This window comes from Eptatretus burgeri, chromosome 11 (genome assembly GCF_056783735.1).
Source record: "Eptatretus burgeri isolate ZD-2024b chromosome 11, Ebu_testis_v1, whole genome shotgun sequence".
Lineage (NCBI taxonomy): Eukaryota > Metazoa > Chordata > Myxini > Myxiniformes > Myxinidae > Eptatretus > Eptatretus burgeri.
The window spans coordinates 17184721-17212156 of record NC_140971.1 but is presented as its reverse complement, the minus strand read 5'-3'; the positions used below and the strand labels follow the sequence as shown (position 1 = coordinate 17212156).

The following is a 27436-nucleotide window of genomic DNA, read 5'->3' as shown; positions in this document are numbered from 1 at the left end:
GTTTTGGCTTGTCGAATTTCTACGGCGAACGCAGAAATGAAAAAAGTTATAACTCCGCGTTATAATTCCACGGTGACCTTACGGCCTGTAAAATATAGCTAAACGGCGTAGGGCCTCCCTGAGGCCACCTCAGTTTCTCTGCGGCCACCGCACGTTTCTGTCAATTCAGAGGGCGTACGGCCACCGTATCCTCACCGTAGAGCAAATTCAACTGAGGCCTAAAGGATCGATCGACACACGAGAGATGCTTTCACGAGGACTTCCACCGCCAAACTGCGGCTTGAACAGGTGGGGGAGACACGTGAACAAACATGAACGCTACGTTGTGTTCGGTTTTTTAAAATGTATTAGGTTTTTATGGCAAAATTTTCTTGGAAAAATTGTTCGGATTCCAATTTGTTCAAACAATGGGGCGTTCGGATTCTGGGGGCACCACGGTATATTATAGTTGTAGTATATTCAGTTATATATACTGTTATATTTTTATTTCAGTAAAAAAAAGAACTGGTATCTATACCCACTCATTACCGTCCGTCTAGCCGCACGTTCGCCTTAGGGCCCCCCTGCGGTCCCCCTGTGGTCACCTTGTGGGCACCTTGCGTCTGCCTTGAAAATTCTATGGCCGCCGCAGCGACACCCTAAGGTCACCGTGCGACATCAAATCAAAGACCGTACGGCACCCCCACGTTTTCGGTCTCCACGATTTCTAAATACGCCGTGCGGCTACCCGAAAAATAAAAACATATGTGACTGCTACATTGTGTGACCATGGAAATACTGTGGCCGCCCTATAATTGCTAGTGGCCGCAGATTTTGGAGACCCCACGGCCGCCGTGGCAAATGTGACCTAGGCCTATGTATTCAACCCCCTGAGTCAATACCTTGTAGAAGTGCCTTTAGCAGCGATTACAGCTTCGAGTCTTCTTGTGTATGTCTGTATCAGGTTTGCACATCTGGATTTGGGGATTATCTCCCATTCTTCCTTGCAGATTTGCTCAAACTCTGTCAATTTGGATGGGGAGCGTTGGTGATCAGTAATCTTCACGTCTTTCCACACATTCTCAATGGGATTCAGGTGTAGGCTTTTGGTTGGGTCATTCAAGGACTTTCACATTCTTGTTCTGAAGCCATTCCAGTGTTGCTTTGGCTGTATGCTTGGGGTCATTGTCCTGTTGGAATGTAAATCTTTGTCGTAGTCAAAGGTCTTTTGCACTCCAAAACAGGTTCTCCTCAAGGATTTACCTGTATTTGGTTCTATCCATTGTTTCCTCTATCGTTACAAGTCTCCCAGTCCCTGCCACTGAAAGCATCCCCATAGCATAATGCTGCCACCACTATGCTTCACAGTAGGTGTGGTGTTAGATGGGTGATGAGGTGTGCTCGGTTTCCGCCAGACGTAGCGCTTTGCATTCAGGCCAAAGAGTTCAGTTTTTGTCTCATCAGATGACAGAATACTTTGCCTCGTGGTCTCAGTCTTTCACGTGCCTTTTTGCAAGCTCCAGGTGTGCTGTCATGTGCCTTTTTCTCAAGAGTGGCTTTCTTCTGGTCACTCTTCCATAAAGCTGAGATTTGTGAAGTGCTGCAGAGACTGTTGTCCTTCCTGCAAGTTCTCCCATCTCAGCCAATGAACTCTATAGTTCTGTCAGAGTGGTCATTGGTTTCTTGGTCACCTCCCTGACCAAGGTCCTTCTTGCCTGGTTGCTCAGTTTGGTCGAACGGCCAGCTCGAGGAAGAGTCTGGGGAGTTCCGTATCCTAATGATGGAGCTCACAGAGCTCTTGGGAACTTTCAACACTCTAGAAATTGTTTTATACCCTTCCCAGATCTATCTTCCAGTCTTGCTTTCCGGATGTGAGCCTTGCTCTCTGACAAAGGATCTGGAACGAAGATTTAACTCCTTCGGAACCTGGTCTCTTTGGAGAATACTTGGCTATCGCTGATCAGACTTTGTGTCCAACAAGCAGTTGCTGAGAGAGACTCAAATGAGTTTTATTACCTGGATAATCTGTGAACGTCAGCTGCGGCTGTATAGACACGTGGCTCGTTTTCCTGACGCTGAGCCTGCTTACCAGATTCTCTCAGCAAGGGAGCCTCGTAATTGGAGGAGGCCAATGGGCCGACCATGTGCCTTGTGGTTGCAACAGGTTGATCGGCATCTCAAGGAGATGGGGATGTGCCAGGCATCTGCCTGGGGGATGGCCAGACAGAGGCCCCTGGAGTACCGGCGGAAAGTGGATGCAGTGACACGCTGCTCTGGCGCATGCTCCTATACCTGATCTGACCTGAACAGATCTATGCCTCCTCACAATTCTATCTCGGACAGTTCCTTGGACTTCATGGTAGAGTTTCTGCTCTGACATGCACTGTCAACTGTGGGACCTTATCTAGAAAGGTGTGTTTCTTTCTAAATCATGTCCAATCAATTGAATTGGCCACAGTTTGACTCCAATCAAGTTGTAGAGACATCTCAAGGATGATCAAAAGAAATTGGATGCACCTGAACTCAATGTGGAGTGCCATTGCAAAAGGGTTGAATACTTATTGATGCAAGACATCAGATTTTCATTTTTAATTAATTTGTCCAAATTTCTCAAAAAACATGGTTTCACTTTGCCATTTTGGGGGTATTTTGTGTAGATCAGGAACAAAATTTTTTAATTTCCATTTTAAATTCAGGATGTAACAATAAAATGTGAAGAAGGCAAGGGGTGTGAATACTTTCTGGAGGCACTGTATGACACCGATTCCCCAAGAGAAAATCCAATTAAGCAGATGTTGATAAATATGATCGTGAGGGACATGCAGCCTGTATCTTGTTGAAGACTCTGGCTTCAAAGACTTTGCGGGCAGGTTTGGACTACAATTGTGACCTTCCAAGTTGTTGTACAGTACAATCATGCGAAATATGCTTCCTTGAGTGTACCGAGAAACCAGGTGAAAACTTGCAAGGATGATTCATGCTGCGACTTTCATTGCCCTCACAAGACATCTGGATGTCAAACCACGGTGACTATCACTCTCAACAACCCACTTCCTTTGACAGCGATTGGAAATGGCTTGTTCTTGGCACATTGCATGTGAAATCTAGTCGTCCCGCATCCCCCAAAAACCAAAAAGAAAAGGAAAACAAAAGTACTCAGAATTGTACTCGATTTCTGGAAAAAAAAGTATTCGTAATCGAATAGATTCCAAAATTCCCGGTTTCTCCTATCCATAGTATCGAGGCCGCAGCACAGCATATGTGCGTTTTGTTTGCAATGTGTCCATATGCTTGCTGAGATTGGATAATAAACCACCAGTGAAGCTTGATTCTAAATGGTTGAAGGTGCACTTTTTGTTGGTTTTTCTTGCACGTTTGTCCTCGTGCAGAAATACAGTTTAATTCATGGGCAATCATTTCTTTAACACAAATCGTGTATATATATACTTCCTTTTAGCTAGTCAGGCTCTCAATGCTCCTATAACTAACTGTAGGAGGCAGGCCTGCAACAACTTGCAGTAATTTGGTTCAAGAACCATGACGGTTGTAAACAATGCTTTCATTTTGACTGTGGCTTGCATTCGTGCATTGTCCTTAATTTATGTTTTCATCCACATACTCCAACGTCAATTTCTTCTGTGAAAGTGAAAATCAAAAGGTTGCAGATTATTGTGCCTGTAGATATTTTTTGCAGCCATAGCAAGTCTAATAGGATTGGATCATGACCTAATGCAAATATTTAATAATAATGACCAGGCCATTACAGTCGGGGAGATATTTCACTGCAAACTCCCAAATTAAAGTCACAATCTTGGACTCCTTTGTGGAATTTCTTCTCCTTGGTTATTTCAAAATCCACCTTGGCAAAGTTCCATGATCCCTGCTTGGAAGGAAAATGGCCTTGTTTAAAGGTAATTGTTGTGATGGATATTTCCTCAGCAACCATTTGTTCATTGTGGGCAGCAAGAGAAGTCATCTCAAGAGCATTTCAGAATAATGCTGATGGGTACTGTAAGTGATTTTGTTACCTCATGTCTTTGGACTCGTGGGAAATAATAAGAAGAGGAAGTAATTTTCTCAACGTCTTTAAAGGCATCGGTTGCCAAAGTCGGTTTAAAAAAAGGAAAAAAAAAATTGTTTCCCAACAAAGTCGGGGGTATGATGATATATAATCAGACAAGGCATTTACAAGTTCAAGTTTGACTTGTTCTGTTGATATTCCACTATTATTCCTTTCACTCCAACAATTTGGCTGCTACTGATACATTGTTATCATTATCGTGAATATCCCGTTCCGGATGAATATGAAATTTACTATCGCCAACAAGGGGATCATGGCTTTAGAATTTTTTTAATGGCCCTCACACCTGTTTTCTGCACAGTATCGTGTGTATTTTTAACATCTTACAAGGATTTAGTGTGGACTTTAAAATGTACAGATGCAGGACACGATGTCAATTTCATACTATCTGGAAAAAAACACTGCAAACGTTATGGTCTGCCTCTTATCAGACTCGATTGTTTAAGTATAATCAGTTCGTCCTTGAAACACACCGAACCTGTCCGCAAAATTTCATCCGGATCCGTCCACAACTTTTTGAGATATCCTGCACACAGACAAACAGACAGAAAGGGGTGAAAACATCACCTCCTTCACTTTCGGTGGCGGAGGTAATTACAGGCCAATTAATTTACTCCATCAGTGTCCTAATAGATGTAACTCTTATTCACATGTGTCTGTTGTACATAAACATGTGCAAAAATTGCAGGGTTTTTTTTCAGACATGCGACTACTAATTGTCATGTGACACCTCAACTGCATATGTGACACCTCAACTCAAAGTCCGATTTGGACTCATGTGGCATCAAAATGTGCGCAAGACCCTGGAGAAAAAACAGTCATGAGGGGAGAATTTGAAATCCCCAACACTTGTGAAAAATATTGAGGAGGCTCTCCTCCTCGCTCCCCACCCCCACCACCCAGTGCGGTTAGGGTTAAGTGATTCTTCACCTTTGAGAGATGTAGTGTAGGCATATTTGCAATTTCGTGTATTTTTTTTGTTAAAAGCAAAAACTCCCTTGATTTTGTAAGAAGGTATCATAAGCTTTGAAAAAATTAGGGTGGCATTTTTTCTGAACATTCTAAGGGTATGAAATCCAAGATGGTGTCCAAAATGGCTGCCGAACACTAATAATGCGATATATTCGTGAATACATGTGATACAATTACAAATGAAGTGTCTAAATATATGTTTTCTGAGACCAGGAATCTAATGGAATCATCAAATTTATGTTATATGTATGATCTACATGCCAAATTCCAAAATGGCCACCGCGCACCCGCAATGTAAGCTATACCTTCTCCCTTTGCATGCATTACCAAGCCAACAGGATTTTGTAATTACAAAGCAAGTATCTACCTATTTAAAGACATGTATTTTTCACAAAGAATACATAATTAACAAACCAACAAACAGATCTAAATAAAATTAAATACTTGAATTACTACTCAATACAGTGTTCAATCTCTTAAATCGTTTAAACAAGAAGATGCAAAAAGTCATACTGATTAAATGCCTGGCTTTCATTTAGTAGTTTTAACAATGGGTATCAAGTGAATTATTATTTTGTGAATGTCATAGAAATTAACACCTCAATTTTCACAGTCTTCATTTATCCCTGGTTGGACAGTTTTGTTGTTGCAGCTGAAAACCCAGCATCCACAAACTTCTGTACATGGGATATGGTTCTTGCGACTGCAGTCTCTATTTCCATTACCTTGTTGTACAGGACGTTGAGGTCTAGTTTGCCTAATGTCTCCACAGGGGCCTTGGACCTGGTGTTTTTGTGCACATCCAGAGCTAAGCCGACGGTAAGGGGCGTCTCGGTGCGGTGTTTGAAAGTGACTTCCTCATGTTTTGTTTCATAGTTGACCTGCCGATCAGACTTGTATGCACATACGAAATGTTGTGCCAGCACAGATGCACTTTGGTTCATAGATTTACCCCTGCTGATTGTTTTAACCTGATGTAAACCTTGGATAGCATGCTTGCAGAAGAGTTGAAGCAAAGCAGGTGGTTTCAGAAGGACTTTCACATCTTCTCTTAGGTCTTTTGTATCGGTGGCCAACGCACCAGCTAACAGGGGTTCCTTGGCTTTTGTATAAACTACTTGCTCAGGTTTGGTTTTGTCGAGGCTGGTGAAGTGCACATCAGCGATGTTGTCCAAAATCAGTTGCTTTAAGTATGGTTTGTATCGCGGATTGTCGGGTAAAGGGAACCCATTGGCTTCTAGCAAACCAACATATAATTGTTCAATGTTGTTCATATTCAAAGCTGAACTGTTAGATGTGGCATTCATTTCACTTTCCACCATGTCGAGCATCTCCAGGTCAGACACTAACTGTGCAAAATGAACATGCTGTTTTGGAGGTCTGTTAGCTTTTTCTATGTCTCGTTTTGCATGGCCTAAGCACAGAAGGTGATACTTCATGTCCTCAGCAACTGCTGTAAGCTCAGTCAGTCAGACATTGCTCAGTCTGACTTTCAAAAGTTTTCTGTCTGTTTGTTGACCAATGGCTTTGAGCTGAGCTCCCATGTTTTCAGTTGAGACGTCGTGCAATTTGTCTGCTGTCTTCCTGACAAATGACACACATCTTGTCGAAAGCCTGACTTGTCGAAAGCCTGGTCGATCGCTGTGATGTGGAACCCCTTGTAGATACAGCATCAGATTTTGGCGGTCGTCCTATTGCCTTCTGTTTTACATCACTGACGCTGCCTGTCGCTTGTCCTTTCTCATATCTGGTCTTGGCTCGTTCAATGCATGTTTTATTTGTGAGATCCTTATAACATGTCTTGTGGTATGAAACACCATTCTGTAACAGTTCATGGGCAGACAAACCTTTTATGCGATTCTTTAATGCAGAGAATTCTGTTTCCCCATATGAACATCGAACATCAGTTGTTGTAATTACTTTCTCTACTGAAGGCAAAGAAGGACGAAGCACATAGTTTGTATAATCTGTTTGCTTGCTGCTCAACTGGGAAATAAAGCGTAGTTCAAAATCCACCATTTTTGACTTCTTGTTAGATGAAGACTCTGCCATTTTGGTTAATCCAAGGTCTCTAAGCTATGTTATCATGGGTTATGGTTGCTGTGGGTACGTGCAGCCTGCAAAAGAAGAAAATAATACGTTAGTACAGCATAAAATGGACAAGTGGAACCTTAACATAAAGCGAACAAACTGCTGCCGATGACTGGATTTGAACGTCAATTTTCTGGCCGCCATGTTGAAATAAAAAGGCAGCCTCTGTCTCAAATTGTGCAAAATAAAAAGATTAGTAGTCAGGTGAAAGTTATTGTTATTAGCGAATGCAGTGAGCTTCATACTTAAAGCGTGCATGTGAGAGAATAGGAAACAACAACAACACAATACCCCTGGCTATTTGGAATCCGTGTCGTTAGCTATGACCCTTTTGCTTCCGTTTTTGTTTTGTTTGTTTTTTTTTTTTTTTTTTTTGCTTCCGGTTTTTGCCATGGGGAATGATGCATGCCGGGAGATAAAGACATCGTCGGAGACATGAAAGACCCAAATGATATCAGACATGGTGTATATTTCCTCCACTGATTTTAATAAAGATATCTCCCGCATCATCAAAAGATAATTTTTAATCGTGATTAAATGATCATCCGAATGATCATCCGTTGATCCTGAATACAGGCCGAAGTAACCGGAAATTGCGTATACAGTTGTCAACAAGTTATAGGTAAAGTCAGAAGCGAATGTAAGAAGAATTCTACGTTCGCTTCTAGGCTTTGCCTATTCCATATTATAGTCACCTCTATTTTCAAGTTCCAAGCCAAACTCATTCACAGTGATTATGGCATGATCTAACGATTAATTAATTAAGCTCCACCACATCCAAGCCTTTCCCGGAAAATCCTCTATGCAGTATCCTATTATACAGCGAGACAGTTTTCCCGGAAGATTTTGCGGTGATAGCAAAACAAAATGGTCCGGGTCTTGTTGAGAGTGGCTCCAAGCAGTTCATGCTGAAATAAAATATTTAAACCACATTAAGTTAATTTTAGTGTCAAATTTAGGGCGTTTTGCTACGGTGGCGGCCATCTTGGATTTCAGGCCGTTAGAATGTTCAGAAAAAATGCCACCCTAATTTTTTTCATGTTTATAGTATCATCTAACAAAATCAAGTGAGTTTTTGCTTTTAACAAAAAAAATACACGAATCCTTTTTTTCATGACAAATATGCCTACACAAATGGGGCCAAAACGATATACAGCATGATATCTCATAATGTTGTGGACGGATTTGGATGAAACTTGGTGTGGATTGGTTAGGAGAGAGAATAAGCAGATTCGATTTTGGTTCAGGTATTGATGCAGATCGGGCTTATCAGTGGGATACAAAACGTAAACTAATCAGCCTGGCGGAGGTGTGCACTCTACCGAGTACCGTTCTAGTTTCTCATTGTAGTCACACCAATACAGTGCCCTTAAACATGAAGACAGAAATTTGTCCAGGGTATCAGGATACAATGACATACTCTTTACAAAAGGCACAGGAAGGTCTTTAACATCCACTGGTGAATTATAGCCGATGAAACGCTCGGTTTAACATGCCCTCTTTCGGACTGTACACAATACTGACATGACAATCTGTCCAAGAAGCAACAGGTTGATTGATAGTTTATCTTCAGTCGAGGAATGTAACCCATATTCGACAGCTCAAATGTGAGGATGCTTTCTCGAACCTATCATGTCAACCCACTTTATGGTTGGTGGTGTTGATTGATACGCCAGGAGAGATTGGTGGGAAAAACACAATCATTTTATACACATGCAAACATTTTAATAACACTTGCTCATTCGATAAAGGCCGGGTCGAGAGGCCTTATGACTGGATGCATTCAGCATTATGTTGGCATGAGATAAAGAAACACCTATATTCAACAAATTTTGAATGCTAAACAGTGTCAATCTGGAGCAATCTGGTACTTCAACACCAGACTATCGGTGATATTGGAAAAATTTTGATACCTTCCTGTTGTTCAATCCTTTCTTAGCACTCATCAGTTCGACTTCCCTTGTGGCCTGGTCGACTGGTAACGCAACTCCTGCTGAGGCAGTAATAGGCAGCCCGTTCCCTCACACCAAAATAAGAGCTTTTTATCTTTCCAAAACAAAGTTTTTGCAAGATATGTTAGTCAGCTTGTATGTTTTTTTTTTTTGTTTGTTTGTTTGTTTGTCTGTAATCACGTCTAAAAAATTCTGCAGAGCACAGTTATCATCGGAAATTTTTGTAACTAAACATATCAGAGGCCTATAGAGGTCCCTTTCAGTGCACAAAATTTTGAAGGTCAAGGTCAAAGGTCAAGGTCACTTTGGCGCAAATCAGGGGAGTCGACGAAACCCTTATTTTTTCAGTAATTTTGATCGGATAGTCTTCAAACTTCATGGGAATATAGTTCATGGTCTGGCGCTCAGCTGATTAATTTTTGGTGGCGATTGGCCTTGACCTTCATGGTTAGCGCCTGAGGTCAAACATATTTGACCCCAAGGTCAAATTTTCAAGTTTTAGGAACCATATCGTGTAGTACCTTAAATTGAACACCTCGATGAGTGCTTTCTAGATATGTCAAGCTTGAGACATTATGACGTCATTTGGTGACGTTATGAGGCAAACGCATATTTTTCATGGTTACTCTGTAGAACGATTCTCATCGGAATCTCTCGTAGGCAGATATTCCTCAAGGAGTCGCTCCTGGTGGATAGCAGCTCTGTTCACCTCAGTATGACCTTAAATAAGTCACACGTGGTCACCTTTTGGCAAGATACGGGTCACCCTGCAGGTGACATTGGTTTATTATGATTTTAATCTTTACATGTTTTAGCGTTTTATAAGAGTTATCTTACGAAGAACTTCAAAGCAAGAGACCATTCGGTCCATCAAGCATGCAATATGATTGCCAATGTATGGTTGTTTGTCCATGCTGAATCATCTTCAAATGATGAGCATTAAACAAGGAAGCTGCACTTCACATTTTTAGCTCACCTGGACTTGACTCCGGTGAGCTTATGTGATCGAGCGGTCGGTAAGTCAGTCAGTGAGAAATTTAAATATCTGGTATGACTCGGTTGGAGTTTGAACTACCGAACTCCCAGACTCGGAGTGGAAGTTCGAACGATTATACAACTGAGTCTGGTTAATATTTTGTCTTGCTTTTTCGGCTCTGAGCCAGCAGCATCTGCTGTTTTCCTCTGCCTATGGCTAGCTGACTTCATGTTTTAGGCTCAAGCCGATTATCATTTTTCTTGCACAGAAACTGGACTTCGATGTTTGACCGTCACGCTGTGAGATTTGCTACAACACGACCACAAAACTGTGCTAATATACTGGAGTGTTGAATCTTGTTGGTCATCCTTGCACAACAATTTCTTCTGGAGATCTTTGCTTTATTGATTTTTGTCCAGCACGACAGGTAGATTTTTTAAAAGGAAAAACAAAATTTTGGCTGTTCCTTGCACAGAAAAGTAATAATAAAAATAAATAAATAAAGGCTTATTTCAATTCAGCTTCCATCGTGGCCAAAGGCTGACTTGAGGTAAGGTTTACAATTGATAATTTTAACAAATAAAATGTGATAATACAATAAAAACAAATTTGTCAATAAAAGGTGAGCAGTCACGAATCACTGCTCACCTTCACTCTTTCATTCCTCTATTTTTCCCACCTTTGGAATAAACTCCCACACTCTGTTCAATCCCATTCTTCCCTCCAGGCCTTCAAAACAGTTGTTCACCACCACCTCTTATCGTCCCCCATCCAAATCTTTGATCTTTTCTACCCCCGTTAATCCACCCCAAACCCACCTCCTTCAAATTCCCTGCTTTCCTTCCTGAAAGTCCCTGTAATGTCCATCTTGTATACCCTGTGTTCCCCACCGCATCCCTCTCCCTTCCACAGATCTCCTAATGTCTCTGTTCCCCACTCCCACCCCTCTTGTCTCATGCCCCCCTTGCTGTGCGTTGTGTGTTAGCTCTCATACAGCCTTGACAATGGACACCAAAAAAAGGCAATAAAAAGGACATCAGAACAGAATAAAAATCACATCATGAAGAAACAATTTTACAATAATTTTGCAATTCACGAACATCAAACACATATATACTTGAAAATAATAACATAGATAACAGGGATTTCTATACATACTGCATAATGTACCTTTATGGCTATTTGAAGCTTCGTTATTCGATTGTTTTATACGATATTGATTAAGGAATGTAATATGAAACAAATGTGAGACATCAACTTCCAGTGAGCCTACCAGGAAGGACAGAGTCGACTATTCCATTACCAGATTACCTTCTGCCCATAACTTGTTCTTGTTCCCCTTGATGAGCAACAAGGACTTATTTATTTACAGGAGTGAGATGCATTGAAGAGTAAGAATCAAACTTGTGGAAGAGCTTGATCATTGTTCTTTTTTCATCTTGTAGCATATAAATAAGACATCCAACAATGCCTATGCTATGCACACAAGGTATGCTGATGTCTCCTCCTGTGCTGGCATCTCGATGATCCTCAGACACTGTTGCTCAACACTAAAAAATTCAGGCTGGAGATTGATTGTGCCACATCGTGGGTATGCCCCGAGATGAAATTTTCAAGATAAGCCAATGTTGAGAGCAGTGCTTTGTTTGCATGTCTGGTGCCAGCTGCCAGCTGCATATGTCTCCAAGCAACACAAACGATGAACAAATCAACATGATATGTACGCTGTTTGAACTTTGATCCCCAGCATCATTAGCTAAGTGTTCAAATGGGAACTCTCCGCAGGCCAGCTGTGATTTTGGCTGAGCACCTCATCCAGTAAAAATAATCGTAAATCTCTTCTGCAGAGTTATGAAAAATGAAATGTTTGCTTGGATTCTCACCTGATGTTCTCACTTAGTCTTTTCATCTACTTTTGACAAATACCGCGATTCTAAAGCCGTTTATAAAACTTGTGAATTAGGCCATGATACAGACTCAGTTCCATCCATCCATCCATCAGGATCATACTCTGTGCAGAGCGTTGTTGCTGCCGAAGCAGTCTCCTTGGCTATTGGGCACAATCCTGGACAGGTCGCCACTCCGACGCAGGATACAAGCAAGCTGGCACTCATTTTGCCGACCTCGGAAGGATGACAGGCAGAGTCAACCCCACCTCACCTGGTATTAATTCAACAGCCAAGTGTGATTTGAACTCAGGATCCTAGGATCCCAAGCCCACCACCTTAACCATTAAGCCAACACCAAGCATACAGACTCAGTTCACTGGCTGTTTATGAATGATTTCATGGACAGTCACATGAAACACACAAACAGACACACGTACACTTGAAAATATTAATATAGATAACAGGGCTTTATATACATACTGTGTAATGGCTCTTTGAAGTTTCGTTATTCGATTGTTTTATATGATATCGATTAAGGAATGTAATATGTGATAGAACAGAAGAGCTCAGCACATCCTGAAAAAGGAAGTGGGTCGGAGAGGGTGAGCATTTGGAAGGGATCTCTTTTCTACAAAGCTTCAAGCTCCAAAGTTTATTGTTTTATAAAACAATGTGCAAGGTTGTTGAATGAGAGCCACCAGCTTTTATGGAAAATGTTGCTTGGACACTGCAGAGCAAATTCTAAACTTGACCACAGCACTGGAACACAGTGACTTATTTTTTTCAAAGAATACCATGGAATATTTAACCTTCTTCAACTAAAACTATCAGATGAAATGGCTGGCTTAATTCCCCCATTTGAAGGACACAAAGATAGCGTACTCATCGATACATTCCCCTACTTACAAAACACCAGGATGATGGTTTATAGTTGGGCCTAGAAACAAACCCAGATAGTTTAATGGTGAGTATGCTGACTCGGTCTGGCGCTCTAACATGGAGTTTGTTGAAGTTTGAACAGCGATTTGTTATCGTCCTTTCCTATTGGAAGAGTGATACGACAGTCGGGTCATTGCTTTGTTACGATTGTGTCATTGTTAATCGGTCGAATGAAAAGAGCAAGCCAGCATTTGTGTTTGTAAACTGGCATTTATTCATTTGAGATACGCCATGGGCTTATCTGCTTCCGAGCTTAAACTGTTCTGTTTTGTTTCATTGTTTATTCTTGAATACAAGCATAATGGAACAGTCACTCCAGGCCAGAACTGCTGCCAACACTGCTTGTTTGCTTGTTATCATGTGCTTTTATAAGATGAGGTGCCACCTGCTTTTTCTTTTTTAAATACATTGAACTAAGGCTCATGGATGAGCTTGTGCAGGAGAAAGACGTAAGCAGACATCATTGTACTTGAACATGCATTACAAGGACATTAAATTAGAACATGAACAAATCAGCAGATCGAAATGCCTGGAAGCTTTTCCAACTTTGTGCTGGTTAACAAAGCAAATCCCTGTCCTGACTACAACCCCCTTTAGGATATGATGTACTGTAGTATTATAGGTGCAAGAAGAATGCATCCACGACATTGTCAACGAGCCTGCCTGGGGAGAGCATTGTCCATGAAGTGCGTGTTTAGGCCGAGTTGGCCATCATCGTCATGAAGCAGATGCCCCCTCCCCTTCTCCTCGAGTTTAAAGCTTTTTTGGGGGGGTCTTCATTTCAAATACCGTATAGACTGTCATTGTTGTGGGACCAGGAACCATGCACTTCATCGGCGTGACTCTTGACAACAGGATGTGGCAAACACATCCTGTTCGTCAGAATCCACGTGGCAGTATTCCAGACACATCCTGTTAGTCAAAATCCATGTAACAATACCCAAAAATATTTTTGTATGCAGAGTCTAGGCTCGTGGAAGACCAATAATAAAGAATGGATAAGGATGCAAAGTAACAGAAGGAACAGTAGAGAGAAGGGAAAATGCCAACAGCATGGCCGAGGGAGAAAATAGTCGGCGATGGACAAACAAGGTATGTGGGTAACGATGAGAAGTAGGGGAGAACACAAGGGAAGGACAATATGGATACAGAAGAAAAAAAATTGGGGGGGGGGGCGTGGGAAGGGGGTGGTTTAACATGCAAAACAAAAAATCGTGGTTTTGGATTGGAGTGATCTAAGATGGTGAACAGCTGTCTTGACCTGAAGGGAAGAATGAGATTGATTCCACAGGTGGGAGGGGAAAAAAAGGAACAAATGTGGATCCATGTGGATAGCTGGTGTTGTACATGGTTCCTGGTCCCACAACTGTGTGGGACTGCATTTCATAAAAAAACCCTCAAACAGGCATGACCAGTTCACTCTGGGAAGGTGAGGACATCTGCTCCATGCAGGCCAAAACGCATGTTTGCTGATGATGCCCCCTAACCACCTCTTCACCAAAATCTAATCATTTCGTCCTTGTCGCACACTCAAACTGCCCACCAAATTTCATCCGAATTCGTCCACAACCTTTAGAGATATCCTGTACACAAACAAACTGACAGACAGGGGTGAAAACAACCTCCTTCCACCTTCAGTGACAGAGGTAACAACAACAGCAGGTCCATGTGGATTACCAATTTCTGTTTAGGATACGACATAACTTTTGGTGTGATGATTTGATAATGATGGTAATGAGTCAGAATCCAGTGAACTCCTCTGAAGACGACGCAGGTGAGGGTGCTGATGAGCCGTGCACTGAAGGGGATGCAGGTGAGGGCACTGAAGGACATGCAGGTGAGTGTTACAGTTAGCAGGTCAAGGCAGGCAAGGGGATGAGAAGAAAGAATGAGATCTGGGAAATGCTGCACATAAGTAGCTGTGCAGGGCTTGTGGGTAGATGAAGAAGACCGGTAGTGTGACCAGTGTTTGTGGGGAATGGTTTATGCGCATGTAGAGGTGCTTTATGTGTAGTTTGCGGGAGATGGTTTTAGAGCTTTTTTGTGCATGACTGGTGGATGATTGTTTATGCGTGGCTAGAGTTGGTTTTTGCGTGGCTGGTGGGATATGGTTTCAGATTTTATGTGCACGGATGATGGGAGATGGTTTTTGCACCTAGAAAAACCTCAAATAGGTGAAGCACAGGGCCACGAATGTAGCAGCAGGTCACATTTTATGAACAGCAAGTAGGTGGGGTCTGCGAATGTAGAATCCGCGAATCTCTGGGTTTCGCGGTACTTGTATAACATTGCAGTTGGACCAATCATTTAGGGAGGGAACTATAGTAAGGTGTCGGAACTACTTTGTCAGCCTGCACACAGCTGTAAGCGATTATGCTTTTAAATCTGAAATTGGCCTGACTGCTTCTCCAGATATGCGTGTGTGAACCATCAATAGGATGGAAAGTGGCAGACACACTGCTGAACAGGATCCATATCGGGCAATAGCCAGTATGGCACATGGTTCCTTGTTCTAAAACAATGAAGGGCTTTATATTTAATGTAACATAAACACAGTGTATGGAATTAAAATTTGAACCTGGGTTCCTTGCATCATGAACCACTTTGATCTTGTTTCCCATACATAGACCACATCTGTACAATGTCCTCTCTGTGTCAGTGCAAGAAGTGCTCAATGTTGTGCATAAATCAGAAAAACCTAATCATTGCAGTTAGAAATGGCCACAGTCTTCAGACTCCCATTACTGTACTCATAAAAAATGTCTTTTGTGGATGGCAGAATGACTTTGGGGGTGTTTTGCTGGTTCGGCATTTGATCTCGGCAGATCAAGCTACAAACAGCCATTTCCGTGCATTCCAGCTTTTGAAGGGAGTGCCAATTTTGCTGTCACATTTACACTGACTTGTAAACACAGTGACCAGCCATCCCGTATTATACTGAAGTGTCTCGCATCCTGTTTCATACCTTCCCCAGACACCATTTTTCCTGTATTCTCAGTATTTTAGTTTGTTTGTTTCGGTCATTATGTCAATTACCATGACGCTGCTGGCTTGTACATACAATGTGTGATCTTGTTCTAGAAACAATTTTGGGCATATTTAAATACCAGTACTTTAAACTTCATAACTTATTTATATGCTTGAAATCTCATGGTTTCAAGGGGCGATGCCCCTTCACACTGCAATGGGGCCTGTGGCGGCCTCCTTGATCCCTGCCCAAGTGTCCCTTTTTCATGAGAGCTAGTCACTCTGCTTGTAAAATAAAACATAATTTTGATATGCAGGTTGTCCACAAGTTACCATTCCAAATTCAAACAGTTATCATTTAAAAACAAGCAGTCATAGACTGGTACTTACGAAATCGTCAACTTGACCTCTGACCTTGTCTAATAAAAGCTGTCTCTCGAGAAGGTAGCGACGCAAACCAGAAGTTTCTACGATGATTCTGTACCAAACCATCAAAAATCGAATGTTTGACCTCACTGTGACCTTGACCTTTGACTGATTTTGACCAAAATCTAATCAGCACTCGCCATCACTCTCCTGAATCACGTGGTGTAATTTGACATTGGTAGCTTCTTCCGTTCTCGAGTTATAATTTTTTTTTGACCTCACTGTGACCTTGACCTTTGACCGATTTTTGACCAAAATCTAATCAGCGATAGCCATCACCCTCCTGAGGCCGAAGTCACATTTGCTCTACGGCGAGGATACGGCGGCCGTACGCCCTCTGAACTGTCAAACGTGCGGCGGCCGCAGAGTTTCTGAGGTGGCCTCAGGGTGGCCCTACGCCTTATGGCTATATTTTACAGGCTGTAAGGTCGCCATGGAATTATAACGCGGAGTTATAACTTTTTTCATTTCTACGTTCGTCGTAGCAATTCGACAAGCCGAAACAAAAAAACTGGTTAAAAAAAAAATTAACCCATTCGTTACCGTCCGTCTGGCTGCACATTCGCCTTAGGGCCCCCCTGCGGTCGCCTTGTGGGCACCTTGCGTCTGCCTTGAAAATTCTATGGCCGCCGCAGGAACGCCCTAAGGTCACCGTGCGACATCAAATCAAAGACCGTACGGCAACCCCACGTTTTCGGTCTCCGCAATTTATAAATATGCCGTGCAGCTCCCCGAAAAATAAAATCATCTGTGACTGCGACATTGTGTGACCGTGGAAATACTGCGGCCGCCATATACTTGCTCGTGGCCGTAGATTTTGGAGACCCCACGGCCCCAGTGGCAAATGTGACCTAGGCCTGAATCACGTGGTGTAATTTGACATTGGTAGCTTCTTCCGTTCTCGAGTTATCGTGCCTTCAAACAAACACACAAACAAACAAACAGAGGACGAAAGTCATCAATATACTTACGAAATCTTTAGATTTCGTAAGTAAAAACTATATATCTGCAATGGCAAAGCGATCACCGTGGGTAAGCCTTCCCCGGCGCCTGTGATCCAATGATGGCCATATACTCTTTGTATGATTGCTATATGATCAAGACTTTCAACATTTAGGGATAGAGTGTAAATTCAGAAAATGTGTTCCCATCTACAATCTTTCCATAAAACCCCAACATCATGAATATTGGAGGAAAATTATTCAAGTTGTGACCAAAAAGGTGTTTTAGTTAATTAGGTCACAATCTGAAAAAGTAGGTCAAGGACACAAATCAAATATCAGGTGCACAACTTCAGTGCAGGTACACCGTTATAAGGCAAAAAACATATTGTACGGCCAAGCGGTCTTTGAGACTCCGCATTGACAAAATTGAACGATGACAAAAAAAGCATTTTTTTTTTTTCGGAATGCCATTTGACCTTGACTTTTAACCCAGAGGGGTATGATGTGAATGAAATGTAAATACGTCCTGCTCTTGGCTATCTAGAGAGTACAATTTACGTTCAGATTGGACAAACCTTTGTCGAATTATGCTGAAAATATTTAATAGTCTATAATTAGGTCATGACCTTAAAATGAGGTAAATGTCAAAAAAAAGTCAACCATGCATACATTTTATTCCCATTATTGATGCAAAGTTTTATTCTGAAAGTCCCAGCCGGCTCAAAGATGCCTCAATGTTTTTGTTCTCAATTTTATTGGGGGCACGACGACCTACGTAGGGCGTATGGTGGGCTTGCATTATTCGTGCGGCTGCCGTAAGCTCTTCTCAATGAAAAATGAATTTTCCCAACCCCCAAAAAATTACGGCGGCCGCACTATTTCCACGGTCGCTGAATGGTGGCCTTGCGTGCTGTGTGACTACCTGCGGGCAACGCAGGGTCGACGCACAGTTCCCCTACGCCCGCCGTGCACCTACGTTCGAGAAAAACGCTTCGTGAGTGACACAAAAACCTTATGGAGACTGGCAGCATCCTATAGATGAAAGGGGCAGGCCAGCCAAGCATAAGTGGTGAGAATGTTGAATGAATCATCCGAGTGCCGTCTTTGGCCATGCAGATTCTGATGATGATCTTGACAAATATTTGATAAATGTTCTTTCACCTGCAGCAAACCTCATTATTGTGTCCAATTTCAATCTTTTTTTTTTATGACAGTTTGAATTTGGAATGGTAATTTGTGGATACCCTGTATAGTACTTTGCAAGAGTAAGCCTCTGTTCCATGACATGAAACGTCTCATTTTGCTCTTACTCTGTCAGTTAAACTCTTTGTTTGTGAAGTTGCTGCAGCTTTACATTGAGGATAGCATCAACATTCTGCATTCTGCATGGTGTCTGCACAACATTCTGTAATGAGCCTGATGCTGTTAAAGCCTATCCAGCTATGTGGTGATATAAGGGTAGTTTTACTGCAGTGCACAGTGGCGCCGTTCTGTGTTATTAGCTCAAGAACGGGGGTTTTTTTTACCCGCAAGAATAAATAACTAGTCTTGCTAGGGCTCGTGCCAATGGCTCTGACAAATGGTTAATACCTGTAACGTAAACTTTTCCTTGCACCCCATGGTGGTTAGCATACCTCAATCAATGTCTTGTAGATTTTGTCCATTGTGTGTAAGAGTTGTTGAGGTGTGGAATGGCAAAAAACTCTTAACTGTTTTCATGTACAGAGCCTTCCCATGGCAAGGATTCTGAGCTGTATTTTTTTTTTATCTGGGCTTTAAGAACCCAAGAGTGATGTAGTAATGTACTATATTTCCCTTTTTACCCCATGCATGTGAAGCAAAAGTGGGGTTAAGCAATTGGTTCACTCTGCCTGTCTATCTGTCTGTCTACAAACGTCAGTTTATTATCAAAGAACAACTTAACTTCAATTGAATGTTATATTTTGAACACGAACCGGAACATGAATGTGCAGAGAGGAGTGAAGTAATTTTTTTAATCCGTCTGCCTGTCTGGCAGTCAAAGTTGAAAATCATTCCAAAAAGGAAACTTCATTTTTAAGAATGTTCGAAAGGACACAAACAACATGCACGAAGAACGAATGTAATGTGTTAAATAAGGTGGTGTAAAAGACAAACATTACCCTCATGTGTGATACATCCACAGTTTGACACTTTTCACTTACTCGCACACCCAGGTATTCGAGCAATCCAGCAACTAATCACCACGTGCTATGTCTGGCCATTTACTTTATTATCTTGCCAAAACGAAGTTTTTACAAGATATGTTAGTCAGCTTGTATGTTTTTTTTTTTTTTTTAATTTGTTTTTTTTTGTCTGTAATCACGTATAAAAAAATTCTGCAGAGCACAGTTATCATTGGAAATTTTTGTAACTTCGCATATCAGAGGCCTATAGAGGTCCCTTTCAGCGCACAAAATTTTGAAGGTCAAGGTCAAGGTCAAAGGTCAAGGTCACTTTGTCGCAAATCAGGGGAGCTGACGAAACCCTTATTTTTTGAGTAATTTTGATCGGATCGTCTTCAAACTTCATGGGAATATAGTTCATGGTCTGGCGCTCAGCTGATTAATTTTTGGTGGCGATTGGCCTTGACCTTCATGGTTAGCGCCTCAGGTCAAACATATTTGACCCCAAGGTCAAATTTTCAAGTTTTAGGAACCATATCGTTTAGTACCTCAAATTGAACACCTCGATGAGTGCTTTCTAGATATGTCAAGCTTGAGACATTATGACGTCATTTGGTGACGTTATGAGGCAAAAGCATATTTTTCATGGTTACTCTGTAGAACGATTCTCATCGGAATCTCTCGTAGGCAGATATTCCTCAAGGAGTCGCTTCTGGTGGATTTCAGCTCTGTTCACCTCAATGTGACCTTAAAGAAGTCACACGTGGTCACCTTTTGGCAAGATACGGGTCACCCTGCAGGTGACATTGGTTTATTTGTTTGTTTGTCTGTCTGTGTGTTAGCAACTTTATGGCAAACAGCTTTTGCAAACACTATCAAATTTAATCCACAGGTGGGCAATGAACCTTGGACAACCCCATTAACTTTTGGGTCCAATTGGATCAAAGGTCAAGGTCAAGGTCACGAAAAGATCAAAATCGTTTTTCGCTCATAACTTCGTCAAAAATGATCTGATTTACTTCAAAGTAAGCTTATAGTGAACCTTATTCAATTGTCACTTATAATCCTACCCATTCCTATTGTGAAAAATGCATATTTGTTAAGATCGGTAGGGTCCGAAGTTTTGGGGGTCATGGTCATCGGTCAAAATTACAAATTTTCCATTATAAATCAAAAAAGGTTAGGCATATGCGTGTTTACTATGGAAGACATATATGAAGTCCTTTATTGGCTTTCATTTGACACCATGCCTTTGACCTTACGTGGCCTTGAAAGGTCAAAATCATTTTCCGGTCATAACTTCGTCAAAAAATGGTTTAATTGGTCAAGAAGTCAACATGACTTCAAACTAAGACTAAAATATTCCTTATTATATTCCTTATAATCAACATTTAGGTTAAGGATGTATCAAATTTAAATTTGATCCCCAAAATAACTTTATGCCTTAAATGGGCATAAAGGATTTGTTGTGCCTGGCACTACTTGTTATTATTGTTATTATTATTATTAATGCCAGGTTGAACTAGAGCAGATTCACTTGTTGCATTCCCAAGTATGGATCATATTTTTGGGTTGCTTACTTTCGACAGTAGAGATTTCATTCTGAATTGCATCTAAACTCTTGAAATGAGAGAGGAAGCACGTAATGTTCTTTTTATAGATTGCTGAAATGCAAAGCTTTTTTTTTTAAAGGACAAATCAAAAGTTTTTGGTTCACACCAGTAATTGTATCGGAGCATTGATAAAATTTATTTTGCCAGTTGTTTTGCAGCAATCTGTGATCCCACTAATGGAGTTCTATATTTCAGATGCAATGGTGGATATAATTGCATTTCCAAAGCAAGTTACTTGTGGCTGGCTCCATAGTAAGAGGGTTGTTCAACATGTTTGACAAACGAGATACTCTCGTCCAATATGTGTCAACATTAATTTATTATTCATTATATAAGTATATGTAAATAGTAACGTATTGTTACGGCTGTGGAAATTTGTAATACACCATAAAGGGTCCTTAGATCAATTATGACGCTAAGTTTATGTGCAGATAGGTCCCCACCGTTGTTTAAAGGGGATTCTTCGTGTTCACCGGGTTGCGACTCTTTGAGATAGCCGTTTTTCTTTTCTGTCGTTATTTTGAACCAACCACGTCTCAACCACCATTACAACAACCACCTTAACCACAACGCCAACCACGCCACCATCACAACAACCACGATCACCTTAACCATCAACTACAACCAAACCACCACCACCAACGTCGCTCTCAACAACCGCTTCCGAATGGCAGAACAAAAAGCCCTTGAGAAGCATGTGGGGTTTTTTTTCCCGCCTGATTCTCCCGCCTGTTCTTCCCCGCGCTTGGTGTGGGGGAGGTGCGATCCGAGCAGGGGTCAAAGGTCATGTAAAGGAGGGGTCTGATTTTGGGGGAATAATTCCCTGGCCCCGAGCCAAAACTGACTTTCCTCGCCCCCCGCATGGCGCGGGGAGGGGGGAGCGAGAGGGCACGCCCCTTTTTGGGAAGCTTCCAGAAGGGAGGTGGAGCCAGAAACGGGGCGGGGAAAAGGGCGGAGCCCCACTTTACAAAAGGCGAACAGACAGGTGGCTCGGGGGTCTCTTCTCGGTTCATGCTGGCTTGTTCGTGCTTGGTCTCGTGGCGCTGGTCACCCCTTGAGCTTCTCTTCTCCCTCTCTTTGTTTGGACTCTTTGTTTTGGGCTTCTCTCTCTCTCTGGTCCTGAAGCCCCTTCTGCCCTTCAGTCTTTTGCTTGTTGGGTCGTGGGTCGTGGGAACACCAGCAGCAACGCCGGAGAGAGCTCGCTGACCACGCCAGGGGCCCGAGGTCAGGCGCGGCTACGCAAGGCCGTGGGGAGTTGACATCACAACCTGCCCACCATCGCGCCACGAGGGCGCGGGTAAGACCCTTCGGTCTCACGGGACCCGTTCGGTCCTCCAGGTCCCGTGCCATAAAGGTTTACGAACTCTGTCTACCTCCCTGCCTATAGGAAGGGTTTTTCTTTGTTTTTGTATGCATGCTGTGGCGCCGTGTCCTGCCAAGTAGAAACTGTGCATGTAAATTGATCCTTGCTTATAGTCAGTCGTATTGCTTTTGTTTTCTATTTCCTGCTTGTATATTGCATGACTGCCTTGCTTGTGTTGTGTGTGCAATATGTCCTTGTGTGAAATGTATCCCGTTCGTCGTCTTTTTCCCTTTTGAAAGTGCTATCTTGAATCGCAGAATAAATTAGTAGAGGGTTTTGAATGCCCGGTAAACAGAATCACATCCGTCGAGGTCGGCGATAACACCGCTGGGTTATCACTGCAGCACGGAACGGACCGCTTAAGCGGTTCGTGTCCTCGGCCGACCTGTGGCGAGGTACGATCGCCCGGTCGACTACTCGCGCAGGTACTTAGGTAGGTCGAATTTGGCGAGCAACCCTATCCTGCGTGGATGGGCAATTGGCACGATCGTGGTGAGGTTAAACCCCCACCCGTGACTGGCTCCTGGCGGTAGTTCCAGGAGGGTCACGACTGAATTGTCCGTCCGGTGGGCGACGCGGTTGCGATTGGAGTTACGCAATCGCTCGCACGCTAGGCGGGCCAGAATTCGTAACAGTATTGTAAACATATAAATATGTATACAGTAAAGGTAAATTATTAGATTGTGGACATTGTGCGTATGTCATCTGTATAACGTTTTCAACGCCTCAGCACACATTTCCCTGCGTGTTTTTCAATGGTTGGAAGCAAACAGGTCGTGGGCTGCCATGCTTTGCTTTAATGATGCAGGTGTATTGCAAACAAGCATACCAAGGGCACCAGCTGCGAATTTTTTTGTTGCTGTTTGTCAAATGTATGGGCAAATGGAAAAAAAGAAAAAGAAAAAAACCCTCACCACCCCTTCAGACTGCCGAACAAGGAATGAAAGCGAGCCCCAAGCTGTAATTTTTCACCTTTTTATGTTTTTATTTTTCTTTCTATTTAAGATCATCCCTGTTCTTTGTTACCTTTTTCTGATGTTGGCCTGATGTACGCTGTGTTTTCACCCCGAGTCTGTCTGTCTGTTTTGTTTGTCTGTGAGAAGGATATCTTAAAATGTTGTTAACGGATTCGGACGATAATTTGGTTGATGGGTTGGGTGTGCCACAAGGACGAATTGATGAGATTTTAGTGAAGATCCATATCCGATCCGGACACGAGAATTTTTAAGGTGATTCTTCACAATTGAGTTATGGGGATAAAAGCAACATATAACATATCTCAAAAAGTTGTGCATGGATTTGGACAAAACTTGGTGGAGAGGTTTGGTGTGCGGCAAGGATGAATTGTTATTTTGTCAAAACGAAGTTTTGCAAGATATGTTAGTCAGCTTGTATGTTGTTTTTTTTTTTTTTGTCTGTAATCACGTATAAAAAATTCTGCAGAGCACAGTTATCATCGGAAATTTTTGTCACTTCGCATATCAGAGGCCTATAGAGGTCCCTTTCAGTGCACAAAATTTTGAAGGTCAAGGTCAAAGGTCAAGGTCACTTTGGTGCAAATCAGGGGAGTCGACGAAACCCTTATTTTTTGAGTAATTTTGATCGGATCGTCTTCAAACTTCATGGGAATATATAGTTCATGGTCTGGCGCTCAGCTGATTAATTTTTGGTGGCGATTGGCCTTGACCCTCATGTTTTTTTTTTTTTCTTTGGTCTGTAATCACATATAAATCACTCTGCAGAGCACAGTTATCATTGGAAATTTTTGTAACTTCGCATATCAGAGGCCTATAGGAGGTCCCTTTCAGCGCATAAAATTTTGAAGGTCAAGGTCAAAGGTCAAGGTCACTTTGTTGCAAATCAGGGGAGTCGACGAAACCCTTATTTTTTGAGTAATTTTGATTGGATCGTCTTCAAACTTCATGGGAATATAGTTCATGGTCTGGCGCTCAGCTGATTAATTTTTGGTGGCGATTGGCCTTGACCTTCATGGTTAGTGCCTCAGGTCAAACATATTTGACCCCAAGGTCAAATTTTCAAGTTTTATGAACCATATCGTGTGGTACCTCAAATTGAACACCTCGATGAGTGCTTTCTAGATATGTCAAGCTTGAGACATTATGACGTCATTTGGTGACGTTATGAGGCAAAAGCATATTTTTCATGGTTACTCTGTAGAACGATTCTCATCGGAATCTCTCGTAGGCAGATATTCCTCAAGGAGTCGCTCCTGGTGGATAGCAGCTCTGTTCACCTCAGTGTGACCTTAAAGAAGTCACACGTGGTCACCTTTTGGCAAGATACGGGTCACCCTGCAGGTGACATTGGTTTATTTTATTTTTCGTGAAGATACCAATCCGGATCTGAATACGAGAGTTTAAAATTTTTTTTAAAAGTGATTCTTCACCATTGAGATATGGGGCCCCAAATTATTTATAACACGTTATTTCAAGTTCAAGTTATGGACAAGTTATGACAAAACCTGGTCGATGAATTAGTTATGTAACACAAACAAGCTGATTCGATTTTGGTTCAGGTCGGGATCCAGATCCGGCCTTTCAGTGGGATACAAAACGTAAACTGTTTAGCCTGGAGGAGGTATGCGCTTGACTGAGTGTCCGTTCTTGTATGTACAGTGCCTTCAGAAAGTATTCACACCCCTCGACTTTTTAACATTTTCTTGTGTTACGGCCTGAATTTAAAATGGATTACATTAACAAAAATTCTCAGCGATCTCCACAACATACCCCATAATGACAAAGTGAAAAACTTTTTTTTAGAAATTTTTACAAATTAATTAAAAATGAAAAGCTGTCATGTCTTGCATCAATAAGTATTCAATCCCCTGAGTCAATACTTTGTAGAAGCGCATTTGGCAGCGATTACAGCTTTGCGTCTTCTTGTGTATGTCTGTATCAGGTTTGCACATCTGGATTTGGGGATTTTCTCCCATTCTTCCTTGAAGATTTGCTTAAGCTCTGTCAAGTTGGATGGGGAGCGTCGATGAACGGCAATCTTCAAGTCTTTCCACACATTCTCAATGGGATTAAAGTTTGGGCTTGAGCTGGGCCACTCAAGGACTTTCACGTTCTTGTTCTGAAACAATTCCAGTGTTACTTTGGCTATATGCCTGGGGTCATTGTCCTGTTGGAACGCAAATCTTTGCCAGAGTCTGAGGTCTTTTGCACTCTGAAACAGGTTCTCCTCTAGTATTTTCCTGTATTTCGCTCCATTCATTGTTCCCTCTATCCTCACCAGTCTCCTCGTCTCTGCCGCTGAAAAGCATCCCCATAGCATGATGCTGCCACCACCATGCTTCACGGTAGGGATGGTGTTAGATGGGTGATAAGTTGTGCTCGGTTTCTGACAGACAGAGTGCTTTCTGTTTAGGCCAAAGAGTTAAATTTTCATCTCATCAGACCACATAATCTTTTGCCACATGCTCTCAGTCCTTCATGTGCTTTTTGCAAACTCCAGGTGTGCTGTCATGTGCCTTTTACTCAGGAGTGGCTTCTGTCTGGCCACTCTCCCATAAAGCCTAGATTTGTGAAGTGCTGCAGAGACTGTTGTCCTTCTGGCAGGTTCTCCCATCTCAGCCAAAGAACTCTGTAGTTCTGTCAGAGTGGTCAGTGGGTTCTTGCTCACCTCCCTGACCAAGGCCCTTCTTTCCCACTTGCTCAGTTTGGTCAGGTGGCCAGCTCGAGGAAGAGTTTGAGTAGTTCCATATTCTTTCCATTTCCTAATGATGGAGCTCATGTGCTCTTGGGAATTTTCAACACTCTTGAAATTGTTTTATACCCTTTCCCAGATGTATGCCTCCTCACAATTCTATGTCAGAGTTATACGGGCAGTTCCTTGGACTTCATGGTGGCGTTTCTGCTCTGACATGCACTGTTAACTGTGGGACCTTATATCGAAAGGTGTGTTTCTTTCTAAATCATGTCCAATCAATTGAATTGGCCACAGGTGGACTCCGATCAAGTTGTGGAGACATCTCAAGGATGATCAAAGGAAATTGGATGTACCCTGACGTCAATTTGGAGTGTCATAGCAAAGGGGGTTGATACTTGATGCAAGACATTTCAGCTTTTCATTTTTAATTAATTTGTCAAAATTTCTAAAAACCTGTTTTCACTTTGTCATTATGGAGTATTTTGTGTAGAGAGAAAGAGATTACATATGGTTTTGATGAAGCATTTAGATTTGTATAATTGGAAGCAAATCGTCCTGATGTAGTTGGGGGCATAAAACAGTCAAGTTTGAAAGGTGGCAGGATTGCGTAGTTGATAATGAATGCATGTTGCACTGGGATTCAATGATGAATTCAGCCTGCTGCTGGTGCAGTGCCCCTGCGTATGGAGGCAGGGACTTGGAGCTTGTTCGTGATGGGAATCGCCTTGTGTTTTTGAAAGAAACCATGGAATCTAAACATTCATTGGTCCCCAGCTTAAGAGCCATCTGAGGGATGGCACACTCATTGAAGAATCAGCTTGGCAGTTTATAGTCAGGCTTAGAAATGAACCCAGGCTAAACAGCTCAAAGGCTACTTGTGTACCGTTCTGTCGGACTGTAGAGTTGAATAAGTGGTGGAGTATGTGGCTTTTGTCTGCTGGAAGCAATAATCGGCTTGAAAAGGTTAAAAGCATTCAGTGTTAATTAATGTGAGTGGTTCTCACGTCCCACATCTTTCACAGGTCTGAAGTGCCCACTTTGCTCAAAGTTCGTGGCTTCCGATGAAGTTGAAGTTCATCTTGTCATGTGCTTGACCAAGCCTCGGATTTCTTATAATGGTAGGACCAAGGCCTCTCTTTCATCCTCTGTCCCTAATTCCCATTTTCTGCAGTTTACATTAGTTCTGTTCCAAATTGCCGCTATGCCTCCTCCTTTCCTCCTTTTTGTGCTAAAGGCATCTAATTGCTGTTTCAGGTTATAAGAAAGGTGGTCTCCAGTAAAAATATTTGTGAAGTTTGTTGAAATGACTTTATGCGATAATTTATTGTTAGATGGTAGGTTGTACATGTTACTTCAGTTGTACATGATTGCTTATGTGCATGGCTCACAAAGTGGGTATGCTGTGGTATGTTTGTGAGAAATTACACA

The 27436-nt window shown here is 42.1% G+C and overlaps 1 protein-coding gene across 1 annotated transcript in view; it reads left to right on the top strand.

Annotated features, from left to right (window-relative positions):
- The window catches only part of ZNRF2 (zinc and ring finger 2), a 65529-nt gene that overhangs the window by 24651 nt on the left and 13442 nt on the right, over positions 1-27436 (top strand). Inside the window, exon 2 of the mRNA XM_085845375.1 lies at positions 27031-27126. Within this exon, the coding sequence (XP_085701501.1) occupies positions 27031-27126 (96 nt within the window). The remainder of the gene's footprint in view (positions 1-27030; positions 27127-27436) is intronic.